Genomic DNA, 15,530 nt, shown 5'->3' with positions numbered 1-15,530 from the left:
ATTGCAAAAGATGGTAAAGTTGTTAGTGACAGGAAAATCAGGGGGTCAACAGAGGTAAGAGGAAGGAGGTATCTAAATAGAAGTGAGAATCAGTAAGTTGTGTGTGGGAATCTAACTGACCCATGTAATTTCTAAAGACCCTGAAGACAAGAATACAAGTATTTTTGGAAGAAAAAAAAAGAAACAGCCAAAGAGGTGAGACAGCCATTTTAAAGGGGGGCTGTCTAACTACACAATGAGGTCATCCTATCTCCCGGAAGTGACACGTAATCACCTGCTTTGCACTAGCTCCGCCCCTTCCCTCAGAGGTCCCGCCCCTCCGCCAGCAGCGGGGAGGGTGTTAGGGGGCGTTTTTCCTGGAGGAAAGCTGTGAGCTGCGACGCTGAGGAAGGGGACCCCAAAACGTCTGGCACTGCCCCCTCCAGGGATCACTTTGGACCGCCTCACTCGGCCCAGCAGGATTCAGAGACGCCGAGGGGTCAACCTGATGGGTTTCGGGGTCAACGGAAGAGGGGAAGGGGAGCCCTGGCGGGGAGAACCCCCCGGCCCCCCGCCCAGCAGCTGAGGCATAGGAGGGCGGCCATCTTGGCCGGGAGGGTAGGGCTGGGGAGCTGCGGGCGCCGTGCGATTGGGGGGCTCGCCCGGAAGTGACGCCAACTACCCGGAAGCGGAGGGGGTTCCCTGGCCCACTCCCCCCTCGTTCGTTTGCTCCCCCGCTTCCTCCCCGCCCCCCTTCCTCTCCATTCGTTTCCCCCCTCCCCGTTCCCTGCCTTCTTCCCCCCCCACCCGTCCCTCCCCCCCCAACCTCCGGAGCTGGGAAGAGAGTCAAGATGGCGGCGAAATCCGATGGCGGTGGCGTGGGGGTGGGCTTCGCCCAGCTGCACAACCTGGACGAGGCGGTGGGCAGCGGCGGCGAGGAGGACGGGGAGCCCGGGGGAGGCGGCTGCGGCGGCGGCGGAGACGGCAGCGAGCCCGGCGAAAGCAGCTCGCTGCACATCTGCCACTGCTGCAACACCTCCTCGTGCTACTGGGGCTGCCGCTCCGCCTGCCTGCGCTCCCTTCTGGGCAAGAAGCCGCGCCGCAGCGCCGCCGCCGCCGACGGGGGGGACCAGCCGCTGCAACCATCCGCGGCCGCCGGCGCCGACCGCCACCCCCCGACGCCCTCGGCCGCGCGGCCGCAGCCTCCGCCGCCGCAGGTGGAGCGGCCGTGGCTCGACTGCCTGTGGATCGTGCTGGCGCTGCTGGTCTTCTTCGGGGACGTGGGCACCGACCTGTGGCTGGCCCTCGACTACTACCGCAAGGGGGACTACGGCTACTTCGGGCTGACCCTCTTCTTCGTGCTGGTGCCGTCGCTGCTGGTGCAGAGCCTGAGCTTCCGCTGGTTCGTGCAAGACTACACCGGCGGCGGGCTGGGTGCCGTTGAGGGGCTCAGCAGCCGAGGCCCCCCCATGATGGGGGCCGGCTACGGCCGCCCGGGTGCTGTGGGCTCGGCCACTCCGGGGGCGCAGCGCCTCTGCCGTCTCTCCGTGTGGATCTGGCAGTCAGTCATCCACCTGCTGCAGATGGGGCAGGTGTGGAGGTAAGAGCACTGCGGGGGTGGGGGCGGGGGCCCGGCCGGTAGCCCTGCGGAGGGCCTGGCGGGTGAGGCCGGGGCCCTAAGAGTCGTGCTCCGCCCTGGAGGTGCCTCGCAGGTGGGACCCTCAGACGGGCCCGGCCCGGGGTCTTGAAGGAGGGGTTTGCCGCGCACTTCCCCTGGCGTCTCAAAAACCATTTTTTAAAAATCTGGAACCGTGGCCACGCCTTTTGGCCCAGGGAGGCCCACGTCCCGCTGTTTGTCCTCATCCTTGGTGCGCACTTCTCAGAGACCCTGCCTCATGTTTCCCCTTCTCTCCATCTCTGTAGACCTCTGTCCTGCCGCTGTCCTGGGTATGCTGGGGTAACCAGCCCCATAGAGCTTTTTATCTGCACTCCAGCTCTTCTCCTGGGGTAGCGGGGGGTGGGGTGGGGGGGTGGAACCTTCCTTCTTCCAGCCGGTTTGCACTCGGTTTTGTCCCCCGGTGAGACATCTTCCCCTCTTCCCCCGTCTTCTCTCCGCAGTGGCCTGTGTGGGGCCCTGTGCAAACCCCCTTGCTGCCTCTTTATTTAGCACTCCTTTATTCCACGCCCCCTTCCTCTTCCCCCCTTCCTGCAATCCCATCCCCTGCAAATGACTCCGAACTGCCTCCCTCCTTGAAGGAAAAATGACTTTTTTTTTTCTGGATTAGACGTGCCCTTTTCTTAGTGACAGGTAAAATTGTGTAGTATGTGGTGCGTGTGTTTGTTTTTAATTCTCACCTTTACAAAATCAGTTAGCCACCTAGACACCTATTCTGATGGAACCCTGGTTTTCGTGGCCAGGCCAGTGTGTAGGTAATTTTCAGTTACACAAGCCCTAAGGGCCCTGCGGCCCCTTCCCCTTTTGTAATTTCCCCTAATGCCAGGTGAATGTCTCACACACCACTTGCAGATGTTCCTTTTTTGCCACCAGCCTTAAATGGTCTATTAAAATCTTGGTAAGTCTGTGCTCCCAGACTTAAATTTGCTTTAAGAGTATTCTGGGAACTGAATTGTAGGTAAGAGCATTTGCAAGAGAAAAAATGTGTTACTGGAGATGAATTGCACAGAGCTCTTCAGGTACATTGCTTCTGCCAGAAGACATTCTGCCTAGATTGCCTTGACTCTACCTAGGAGATTTTAGGTGCTCACTGTTTCAGTAAACTGAGATAAAGTTTGTCTTTTGAATTGTTTGTGCAGAGCTCTGTTCAGAATTTTAAGTAAAAACGTTTCAGAAAACATGGGATTGAGTTACTGAAATCTTGAAAGTGAATGTAAGAACTTTGTGTTACAGAATTTGCATGCAAATTCCGAACAGGAGATTGTGAGTGCTTCTTGGTTTTTCTGGTCCATCCAGGGTTGTTTACTGGTGTTCCTGGGTAAAACCAAGAAAGCTTTTTTCTCGCTGTGTTTGTCTGCAGTTAATTTGTGTTCTGCTTATAAGTTTATAAGAAGAGGGTGAAATTAAATAGAAAAATGGATGGTTGACTAACTTTTAGCTATTTTGAGCATAGCTTGGAGGGTCAAGTAAAATTTTGAAATATGTTTTGAATTTGAAATTTAAACTTAAACCACCCCTAAACACCCAAATCTATACTGAATCAAAGGTAGTGTGTTTGATATTGAGAATACCTTCTTTGGTTTCTTGCAGGTTGATGAAGTGTAAAGGAATAAAGGGGGGAAAGGGGCAAAAACTATGGAGAAGAGAAAGATTTTGACGTACTAGTAAAATTTAATGGCATGCATTTAATAACTAGGCTTCCACTGAACAAGTCCAAGTCACTTACCTTTGTAAGTCCATGTCTTGGACTCCTGCGTGTGGGCAATCAAAAGCTTGGTGTCAGGTTAAAATTCCTGAGAGAATTGTTTCTAATGTAATCCATCCTAGCTATTTATTAGTAGTAAGCTTTTGGTACATAATGGAATTGGAGTTTAGTGTCACAAAATTTTTAGGCAGAATAATTTTCCCTCAGTCAACCTAAATCTTAATTGTACTTGGGCAAAGTAGAAGAGTCCAGATTTTGGGACAAATCGACAGGTACATTTTAAGTGTAAATTTAGCCTTTATAATCATTTAAAAGAGGTTAGGGCATTATTTTTGCAGACCTTCATTGAGCTTTCAAGGTCTACAGTGGTATATGTATAAGATGCCTGTGATTTTAGTATGCCTGAATTGTTTTAGTCTTTTTTTCAAGATTGGAATGTATGTCTAAATATTCCATTGTTTTAAAGTACAGTGTACTAAAGACATACTAATTCAGCAAGGTTATTTATCCCATTATAGCAGTACTTCAAAAGAAATATTTCCTGAGGAAAGATTTTATCTTTTTATTTTAACATTTTCCAGTGAGCTGATTTTGCTTGAAATGCTCTAGAAATAAGGTCTGCTCTTTAATACCTGCTAGGCATGTGGCTTGCATGGAAATCATATGCAAAAGTGTTGGAGAAAGGTTTTTGGTCTTTTCTTGTTTTAAACCCTTGGTAAATTACTTGTTAGTATATATAAACATACATCATTTCCTTTTTGAATGCAGATCTTTTGGAGTTATAGTTATATCCTTATTTGTATTTGTTACTTGAATTTGGCTATTTCATGTGGTCATATGATAGGTTAAGGTCTAGGAATTAAATCATTGATTTGGGCCACATTTCTAAGAAATGATGTTGGTGAAGTTGTACACGGTCAAAACTGATCCCATTAAACCATGAATGCCTGTCTCTTCACATGCTTTTGTTTTTTAAATGTAAGATTATTTGACTCTCTGTTGGACAAAGCACAGTGCTTATTTAAGAAAATTTTGTTTTCTTTTATAGTAAGGTGGTAAGCTTCTATTGATATTGCCTTTCCTTTCCAGATGGAAAATACTGGGCATCTCTTTCACCAAATGACTTTACAGAATGTAAGAAAGTATTTTCTGGCTGGGCCAAAATTGGAGCATGGAAGAGTAGTCTGTGGGATGATTTGGTTTCATGGACCTCCTTTTGCACAGCACTACTGTGATTAGGTCTGTTTAGTGCATCCTTTATCCTAGTTACTTATCACGTAACTTCCTGTGTAGCTTTATGTGCTTCAGTTCAGTACAATGCATTGTTATCAAAACGGGAGCAGGCATTTTCTGGGAGGGTTGGATCTTAGGCACATTTTGATTTAGTTTGCATACTGCACTGTTGTATGGAAGTTTTCTCCTTTAGCCTATTGGCCTTTCTTTGCTTTTGTGCTACCGTTAGAGGGGCCTGCATGTGTTGGCCGCTCTCTGCAGTCTAGAAGCAACAGTCGAACAGTTGTTAGACTGAAATCTCATCTAATGTCATGATATCACAGCCAAGTCATTAATCTCCCTTTTTATTTATATTTTTTATGAGTGTGCTTTTACCCTTCGATTTTACAAGGTAAAAGAGGAATTTACTTAAAAATCTTAATGGTACTTGCAGTTTTTAAAGTGAATATTAGCTTTCCTTTCTCTTGGGGGAGAAGATGAGGTAGAGGGTAGCTAGCCTTCAAGGGAGGGGAAAAAAGATGTTTCAAGTGTTAGAACAACATCATCAATCTGTGAGTAGTCTAAAGCTTTGATTTGACATTTTTTTGTTTGTTTGAAGACTTTGGTGAAAAATAGAAACATGGCTCTGTATATAATAAGCAACAAAGGTGGCTGGGCTGGTGAAGAGGTAAAGATTCTCTTTAAATTATTTCCACCCCCCACTCCCCGTGTAGGGATACTTGGTATATCATGGGGCTTTGTTCTTGTTAAATATTTTTAAATATTTTAGAACAGTGCTTCTTAACTCAGGTTGAGGCTAGAACCTACTACAGCTTTAAAAAAAAAAACAGAGAGAGAGAAATGCTCTAGCATTGCTGGCCCCACTGAGGAAGAATCCCCAGGTGGCCCCTAAAGAAGTCTTATTTTTAGAAGCTCTACAAGTGGTCGGATGGGCAGCCGGGTTTGAGAATCACATTTAGAATTGGGTTTCAGGCCTGTTTCATTTGGAGATTGTTATTGGATTTGTGTTCTTAATAAATATGATGAAACAGTTGGGAATGGAATGATTTGGTACTGTGCAGTTTGGTTCTTGGACAACACTGTAACAAAATAACTACCTTGGAAACATGAGTGTCTAAAAGCACTTGAGGTGTATACACTTTTTAAGTGTGTACACTTAAGGTACTCAGTGTTGTTTTATTTTTCCTTTGAGCCCAAGTATGCATCTTATTCTAAAAGGATTCCTAAATTCAAAGCCATTTTCAACAAATGCAGCCCACTTCTCTGCCTTTTATGTAATTCAGATAGTCCTTTTATGATTATGTTGAATATAAAAGGCATATTAATTTTAATTTTGAAATGATTTTCTTAAGTAGGCTTGAGGTAACACAACTGGGATCACAAGAGGTGTTGGATTGAGTGATCTGTAATGTCTCTCTAGCTGTAAGATTTTGAGACCTAAGAAATTCATTGGTGTGGGGCCAGGGTAGTAGTTATAGTCACATTAAAAGATTATATATGTGTGTTTGTGTGTCTGTGTTTCTGTCTAAAAGGGGGCTTTCCATGCCAGCCTGTTACAGGGTGGGAATCTCAATATTGGGAAAATATCATTGTTTTTCATTGTATCCATAAATTTAATGGAATTCTGGTTCAAAAGAAACTCAGTGGGATTTTTTGAGGGGAAACTTGAACATTGATCTGAGAAGACTAAGTGTGTTTTAGTAATAAGAAAATAATTTGGAGAAGTGTTGAGACTTATACCTTATCAAAAAGTGGATGTGCTGTTAAGTGTTAATAATTTGAACAGTGTACCACTGACAGAGGAGGAATTAAGCCAAATAGGTAGTGAAGCAGAAAAAAGTGTAATAAGTTGACAGGCTTGTGGAAATTTAGATAGTAATGGTGGCATTCCTAATCAGCGGATGGAAAAAAGATTACTTAACAAGTGATATTGAGGCAGTCGGGGCGAAAAGTTGATCTCTACATAAACAAATATTCTAAACGAATGGAAGATGCAATCAAATATCGAGCTGTAAAAACCCTAGAAGAAAGTGTAAGGTAATAACTTTATGATCTTGCAATGGGTAAGGCCCTTTAATATCGTCAAGGAAGAAAGGGACAAATTCAACAGTGTAAAGTCTCATCTAGATTATCCCCCTCCTCACCTGAAAAATGGTAGAAAAACATGCTTAGCTGTGAGTTAAATTAACACAAGGAGCCCCTTCCTAAAGGAGAGTGACTATGAAGAGAACATCTCTGAAGATTATTTCTTATTTTAGAGTGAATAAAAACAGTAAAAACTTGATGTTTATGGTGAATTTTTAAGGGAAGGTAGTGAAAAAATGGTGTACATTGAGTAGAAGTGCAACTAGTGATGAAGGATAGTTATTGCCAGAATGATCTAGAAACAGAACCTCAAAGTCAGTATTACAGAAGTCTAGTAGTCCAGAAATCTAACAGGCACATGTCAGAAATCACAAGCAGTTTATTTCTGTTTTTTAACATCATTTGCTTTATTCTTCAAACTTTATCCATAATGTCAGTTAGTTAGGCTTATATATGTTGGATAAACTTTGGACCATTGGAAAGATTCTGTGGGATGCAAAAAGAAATAAACTGTGTCTTAAATGTTGCTCTTTTCACTGTAGTCTGGTTTGCTTCTATATATATGCTTTGCTGTCTGCAAACAGTTTTGTGGCTAAAACTTGAATTGGTTTCCAGAATGTTCTGTTTACTTAGTTTCTTCTATTCAGAAATTCTGGGTTTCTTATTTGGCTCTAAAGAGTTAAAAAAAATTTTTAAATCATGAAAATATAGCCTTATTTAAAAAGTTCAGTGACTTTTAAATTCAAATTTAATTTTTTTAAATCCTCACCCAAGGATATGTTTACTGATTTTTGAGAGAGTGGAAGGGTGAGAGTGGGAAGGAGAGAGAGAGAAACATCCATCATTGGGAGAAACATTTGTCCAGTGCCTCCTATATGCATTCTGACTGGGGACCCAGCCGCAACCTGTGGGTGCATGGGGACAATGCTCCAACTACCTGAGCCACCTGGCCAGGGCAAAGTTTAGTAACTTTTGACTGTTACCTGAAGACATTCCACTGTGATTCATCACTATTGGAGATATTTTTTAAAAATACCAAAAAAACCCCACAGGATATTTCGTGGTGTAAAGGGAACATTGGAGTTGAGAAATCAGATTTATCATTATATAAGTTACAAAAAAAAATCTCTGGTCTTAGTTTCCTCATATTTATCAAGTGAGGAATTAGATTGGTTGATCTTTAAGGTCCCTTCAGTTTTGAAAAGTATTATGGTGTTGGTATTAATGCTCTGAAGTTTTAAGGAAGGAATTTTAGACTCTAATTTGGACAATTAAAATACTTAAAAATGTATAGGCTTCCCAGGAACTGCTTTGAAGTCCCAGTATGTATTATTTTGATTTGTTATTAAACAAATTCTCATTACTTTTAGTTACTTTGCTACCTATAGAGGCATTTTATATATCTCTCTCAGCGTTAAAATTGATAGTAGATTAGACTTCTTGAGAAACTTGTTATAGTGCTTTATTAGCTTATTTTGTGAATTTGTAATTTCAGGTAAAATTAAAGTATTTTAAATCGCTCATTTTTTGTAGTTTTCTGTTTTAATTTTTTACTGTTAGATTAAGCTAAAGCAATACATAGATATCTAAGTTATACATTTTGGAGGTTTTTCGGAGTTGTTTTCTGAGATTTATTTATTTATTGGGGAAGAACTACAAAATCACCTACTGCAGCCTTGGCCAATATGGCTTAGTTGGTTGGGTGTCGTCCCACAAACCAAAAGGTTGGGGGTTCGATTGACCAGTTCCTGGTCAGGACACATGCCTAGGTTGTGGGTTTGGTCCCAGCCAGGGTGTGTGCAAGAGGCAACTGTTCGATGTTTCTCTCACATACTGATGTTTCTCTCCCTTTCTTTCTCCCTTCCCTTCTAAAATCAGTAATCCTCAGGTGAAGACCAAAAAAAAGTGTAAAACAAAATCACCTACTGCAATTTATTGTTTGCTGTGTATTCTTCAACTTTGAAAAGTTAATTTTTTTGAAAAAAATGATAGCTATATTGTCAGTTGTGAGCTGTTTTAGGAAATAATACTATCTGAATTTTCTTATTTTTTTTTTTTGTTTTTCTTAGCTTAAGGTATAGGTACTTCTTTAATTAAAGTTTAATTTTTGGGGAAAGATGGGATTTGCTTGGAGGATTCAGTGAATATTGTTACAGTGACATTAGTACATTTCTCTAAAATTCAACCTTAGTTTTTTGCTTTCTATATGTATAATGTGGGTAGATCATGGTATACCACATTATTTTAATATACCTTAAAACAAACCACAGTGTTCTAAGGTATTTTGCATATTGCTAACAAAAAGATTTCTTCTTATATAGGGTGTGGCAAAAGTAGGTTTACAGTTGTAGCCATTCTCAAATACAATAATTAATAAATAATAAAGTATGAACTTCTGCCAGTGGGTTTACAGTTGTGAATACTCAAAAGTGTTTATTCTTGTATTTACTTATTTATTATTATATTCGAAAGTGGATACAATTGTAAACCTTTTGACCCACCCTGTATATCACTTTTATCCTGAAATCTCAAACGAGGGCTTTTCAAAATAATGTGTGAGTGCAACATTTTTGACTTTTTTAAAAATTTGAAGAAGCTATTTCTGTTTTATCTTGGCTGTCAGTTTCTAGAGTGTGGATTGTATGTTCATCACACAGTTCTGGGAAGAAATTTGAGTATTTACGCCACAGAAAGGTAAGCACAATGTTTTTTTTTTTCACAGTACTCTTGGAAGGGAGGTACAGTTGATAATTATTGATAACCCTAGCCGCCTGCTCTCAAACAATCATAATGTACATGAAATAGAAACTTTCTTTTTTACCATTATGCCCCCTTTTTGTTCCATCTTAAATATACTGGGGACGTGAGGACAGATGGCAAAGGTGAGGAAGACACTAAATCATGGCTTGGGAAGCTCGCCCACGGAATAGCGCTGGCGGGGATTTAAGAGTCCAGGCCCTTCCAGACAGCAGACACACTCCCCTTTCCCTCTGCAGCCTTTCTTAGAGTGGTCTGAGGAGCCTCCGTGTTGGAACAGGCCTGGGGCTTGTTGAAATGTGGGTTTTTGGGTCTACTACAGGCTTAAAGAATCAGAGTCCTGGGGTTTGGGACCAGGGAATATATATTTTTGCTCAGTTTTTATTATGGAAACTTTCAGCCACACAGAAGTCGAAAGAGCAGTATGTTGAACAACTGCATTCAGTAATTAGCGTAGTTTTATCAGTGTTTGTGTATTTAACGTTTTATGAGGTTGTATCTCTCCTTATTTCAAGTAGTACATAATTAGAGTAATTCTACATGGCTATAATATCATTACTCCATCTATGAAAATTAACAATAATTCCATAATTATTCCATAATTCTATAAAATCTTCTAGCAGTTTCTTCACATTTGCCCGGTTGTCCTCAACAATGCCTTTGATAGTTTTTCTCACCTGCACAAAAAGAGTTAATCAAAAGTCATGCATTGCCTGTATGTTTCTTTAACTCTAGAACAATTTTACATATTTTCCCTCGTGATATGGACCTTTGCAGATTCCCGGCCAGTCTTTTGTTCAGTATGTTCCACATTTTAGATTGCCTTACAGTTTCCTGCATGTGTCCTCTCTCTCGGTATTCTAGGTAAACTGTGTAAGTTGCAACTAGGGTCTTGATTATATCCAGGCTACATATTTCAGTCAAAGTACTGCTTTATATTTCATATTTACATCATACCAGTAGGCACATGATGCCTGATTCATCCCACTGTTAGTGATGCTAAATCTACCTCTTGGTTAAGGCTCCAACAGCCATATTTCTCTGTATGAAGGTACATTTTCTTACTTGCAATTGGTAAGTAACTCATAGGGTAATACTTTGACAAGGTGTCACTATCCTGTTTCCTAACAACCTTTACCAGATAGTTTTAGTGGCCATTGACAATCCTTGCTTGAATCAATTATGACATTGGTGGGAGATTAAATTGTATTTTAAACAAGTTCTGTAGTGATTCTTACCTTCTCCAAAGTTTGAAAGCCATTTGCTCTACTGGATTCAGAACCTGAGAGAAAAAACATTCTGTGCTGAAGAAGTTACTGTATGACTTCAGGCACTTGTGTGTTTTCAGTGGGTTGCCAGTAGAGAGAGTTTAAAACTTCCTGTTAGTTTTGGAGGAACCGTACTAAAGTTTTATGCCTCATGTGTTTCTGGTGTGTGATAGAGTAACACACTGAAGTGAGGACAGACAGCAGTATTAGGAGGGTGGAAGAGACAGGTGCAAATCACTGAGGAGGAACGGAAACTATTGAAAGTTCTGTTTTTATAAATATTGTCTCATTTAAATCTTCATGTTTTGCATGCCCATTTCACAGATGAAGGAATGAGTTTAGAGAGGTTAATTCATCTGAAGTCGCTCATAACTGGTGGAGGAAAGTTTTGAAGCCAGATTTAACTGATGGCAAAATATGAGAAGTTGTTCTACATTAGACTTCTTTAGTAATGACCACGAGGCTCTTCTCACTAATTGCTGAGCTTTACTTTGTAACTTTGCTACTCTGGCTTATTCAAAGTGAAGGAATGATGTTGTTGAATCACTGGGGCATCTTGATGAACAAGTTGGAGTTCTTTGAGATGTGTGATTTTTAGTCTAATGTATTAAACTCCACAGAATAGGCTTATGACTCTTTTAGTTGAGTATAACTGCTAATGTGATTCAGACTGATGAGCAGTACCACTAGGTGTTTGAATCCTGAGGAAATTGTTTTCAGTCTTTACCCTAATCTCTTTCACCTTCCAGTTCTGTGATTTCCACAATACGGAAAGGGGTTGACAATACCCTCTTGGCCATTCTTTATTCCTGCAGGTCCCACCTACAGCAGGTCCCATTCCTGCTGTACCCACATGTTGGTGGGTTCTTTGGAGATCTGTTGGAAACACCAAGAGCGGCAGCAGCTCTTTCCCTTAAGGGTATGAAGCATTTGGAATTACTTGGAGAGTCAGCTATTTGGGTTCCATCATAAGAGATTATGATCTAGTATGTCTAGGATGAGCCTTAGAACCTACTATACATATTTTAGAAGCCTGTGTTTTCAGTAAGTTTCCCAAGCAGTATACAGACAGAATAGAACCATAGTTGTGTCAGCTGATTACCACCACTGCTCACAGTGGTAGTTCTCAGGAAGGAGGAGTTTGTATTAGAACCATTTGGGAATATTTTTTAAGCTTAAGCACTAGGCATAGCAGGTGTAGAGGGTTGGAATGTATAAAGGAAGCTCTGTTGATGGTTTTATTTGAACACCAGTATTTAGACAGCCTGCAATCAGACCTTACTTACTCTTAGCTGGAATGGGTTGGCAGAAGTGTTTATCAAATAGTAGTCATATTCACCATAGACTGTGGTGTGTGAGTTGTCATATATTGTACTTAAGATTTAGAATACTGTAAAGACATTTAACATTAAAACTATGAAATATAACTGAATATTCTTTTGACTCAGATCTTCTTTGGAAGTTTGAAGTACTCAAGGTCATTATTACTGTCGGTGTTTTAGAAGTGCCAGGTTAGAGGTATTTTACAGTGTTGGGGAAATTGATATTCAGTTGAGAGTGAATTTCATGTCTCAAATTTTCAGAAATGTTATATTTGTTGAAATCAGTGCCAAGGATAGAATTCCTAAAAAGAAACTGGCAAATGACAGAGGAGAAATGACCTAATAGGTATTAAAATGGTATCATTAGAGACAGAAATGAAGGGAGCAGAGAAGAAAATGACTTACCTACATTTTGTTGGATAAATTCATGCGGTTGAGTAGCTGGGGGAGGGGGTGGGAGGAGGTCTTACAGTGTTTTGCTGTACTACTTCATGCAGGTAAGGACACTTAAAATCTACACACACCAAAGTAACATCCCTTTGCGCTCCATGTAGGAATATACTCTGGCAATGGTGAGAAAACCCAAGCTCCTGGGGGAAGCTTAGGGTCAGAAATCCTAGGAGAGGCAGTGGCTGGCAGAGATGGGACACAAGGCATGGGGGGGGGGGGGTGAGCATAGAAGCATAGTACAGAACAGGTTGGCTCCTCTGTGATTCTGGATCAAAATGAGCAAAACTCCAAATCTGTCCGTTGCTTGGTTATAAGGAATGTAGCTTTGGAGCAGCCAGTTAATAGTCGTTATAAATAGCCTTGTGTATTTAGGATGCTGCAGTTTTGCCTTCTGTAAGGCAGTTTTCATCAAAGCTGACTCTGAAGGGAAAGGTTATGCCTTCCAATAAAGAATTTATATATTCAAAATTTAATCTCATATAGTTTGGCTTAGACCTAATGGATGATGTGGTATGCCTTTGGATTGGAACAAAAGAGAAGCAACATAAGGGATCTAATACTCTGCAGATTAAACAAAAGTTATCAAAATGAAGCTGAAGTTAAAAGAAATTACATTGCAAATTTGGAAAAACAGAATTAGAATGTGTTTTTAGCATTTTTGGACTGCATTTGAAGCTGTCTCTGTTTGATAGGTGCCACATAACTTTTAGGTAGTTTTCAGGGTGTTGTAATCTAGGGTTAAATGAGATGGCGAATGGAGCCCTACGAGGTTGGAGTCATCTTGCTTATGTGCCTGGCATTTGCAGCTCACCATCAGAATTCCTGTGTGCTCACATCTGCCGCGATGTGATGTATGTATTCCTGAAAACCTTTCATTCTGAAAAATCACACTAAAAGTTCTAGTGCTGTGGAAAACACAGGAGTAAGGTAGGACTACTTAAAACTATGTATAATTTTGTACCAGAGCACTGTCGAACACAGTGACAATCCAAATAGAAATGCCAGCATGGTGGATGAGTGACGTGCACTCAGTATCATACTTAGATGAGTTCAGGCCTTATTTTATCTTGGGACATTGTTTTTTCTTCTTTGATATGTTGATTCTTGTAAATATTAACTTCTACAGGAGGCTGTTTTCCCCACAATTAATGCTCTGATCCAGGGAGTATCCTTCATGCATGCCCACAGCATCACGAGGTAGTGAGAAACTCATGGATATTGAAGCCACAAAACCGCCTGTAACTACTTGTACCAAAGCGGGGGAGGGGGGTACTTTGGTAAGATTCTCACTGCTTTTTTTAAAGTCTTACACTCCCCCTCCTAATCTTTCTCATTATTTGTGAAAATCTTGCCCTTGGTAGCTTCAAACATTAACATGCTGGGCAGACTCACTCTGGAACCTACAGTCTTTCCCCAGTACTCTGTTGTCCTTTGCATTTTGCAAGTCATGTGTGAAGGAACCCATGTCACAGAACCGTGCGCTGTGGCTTAACTGACGTGTTTTTGAATCTGTGATGGTGTCAGGATGCAGCTCTTGAAAATGTCAAGGTTCTATTGTTTTGGGAAGTTCCAGTTTTGGAGATACTACAGCATCTCAAGGTTAAGTGAAATTTATTGCTCTTCTCATGCTTTGTTGGCCCTTGTATACAGTAAAGAAGTGAAGAGGGGCTATTTTAATCCACTTACAAATTTCTGCTTCTGTAACACAGTCATTGGATGGAATGTGATGATATCTCAATGCTGCATCAGCACTGAAACTACATACATGGAGCAGAAATTGTTTTGAATTTTGGTTCATTTGAAATGTGAGTGTAGTGCGGCTTTAAATTAAAATTCATCTGAGCATACAGTAAACAGGAAAAAGTGCAACAGTAGCCAGTTGTCAAGGAAAAGACTGATGGTTAGAATAAACAGACAGCTTACAGCAACATAAACAATCTGTTTTCATAGGTTTTTTTCCTTTTTTTTCCAAGGAAGCTTGGTAGGACTTCAGAATTAAGTAGATGTTAGTTAAATATGAAAGGCAGCAAATATACCACATGCATGTTAATGACTGTTATGGTTTGTTTTCTCAACTGTAAGAACACTTTATGTGGTTTAACACAGTAGAAATGCCTTGTCTACTGTGGTGGTCCTCGCTGATGATGGCTTTGACATCCTTGAGGGACTCAGCACCCTCACTCAGCATTCAGCCAGTGAGAGGAAAGACAGTTTAGAGAAAGCATCACTGCTTCTTAAAAGCCCTAACTCAACATGGCACACATTGTGCTGACATTCCATAGTGGGGAAGTAGCTCTGTGACCAAACCCAGATGGAGGGAGGTGAGAAACGTAGTTCTGCCAAGGCAGCAGTTCTGTGGGATGCTGTGCTGAGACCAGGTCCCCTTCAGGTTGAGGGTGTGTGTGTGTGTAATGTAATTGCTATTGAATAAAGTATAAACGAGACCATTTCCCTTTAGAACACTGATTTACGTTTAAGTCGGTATTTTACAGCATGGGAGCCATGTCAAACCTCTGTCTTATTGTGTCCTTTAAAAATATAAAAACCATTCTTAGCTTGAGGGTCATACAAAAACAGGCCAGCCTCTATTTTAGTTGGTCAGGTAAAACAAATATTTGAATTAGCTTTTAAACATATAACTAAGTTATTTTAAGTGTGATCCATACTAAATTAAAATATAATGAAATAATACTTAAGTTTTAACTAGTTTTTCTTCAGATGAAATTGCACTGAGGTAAAGTGGCACTCATAGATTAAATAAAAAGTATAATGGCTCTTGTGCCTGAGCCTTGTCAGTGTTACAAGTTTTAAAAAAAAGTTCATCAGGGGTAGGACCGTTTGGAATATGGGAGCGCAGCTGACGTACCTTGAATGGAACCATGTCCTGAACGCGGGGACCTTGTGCAGCACTGCTCCCCGAGGAACCGCCCTCAGAAGTCACTCCTGGTGTTCATCTGCTGACTGTACAGGCCACCGAACATACAGATTCAGAACTGTGCAAAATTCATACCTAAATTTGGAAGTTTATGCTAAAACTTTATACTACTAAAACTTAA

The 15,530-nt window shown here is 41.2% G+C and overlaps 1 protein-coding gene across 1 annotated transcript in view; it reads left to right on the top strand.

The window, feature by feature from the left end:
- Positions 1-819: 819 nt before the first annotated feature.
- Positions 820-15,530, top strand: part of XKR6 (XK related 6) — a 234,765-nt gene continuing 220,054 nt past the window's right edge. The window contains exon 1 of the mRNA XM_045831651.1: positions 820-1,579. Coding sequence (XP_045687607.1) covers positions 831-1,579 — 749 coding nt within the window. The 5' untranslated portion in view covers positions 820-830. The remainder of the gene's footprint in view (positions 1,580-15,530) is intronic.

Source organism: Phyllostomus hastatus, unplaced genomic scaffold (assembly GCF_019186645.2).
Source record: "Phyllostomus hastatus isolate PE091 unplaced genomic scaffold, TTU_PhHast_1.1 phas_contig_159, whole genome shotgun sequence".
Classification (NCBI taxonomy): domain Eukaryota; kingdom Metazoa; phylum Chordata; class Mammalia; order Chiroptera; family Phyllostomidae; genus Phyllostomus; species Phyllostomus hastatus.
This window is presented reverse-complemented; position numbering and strand designations above follow the sequence as displayed.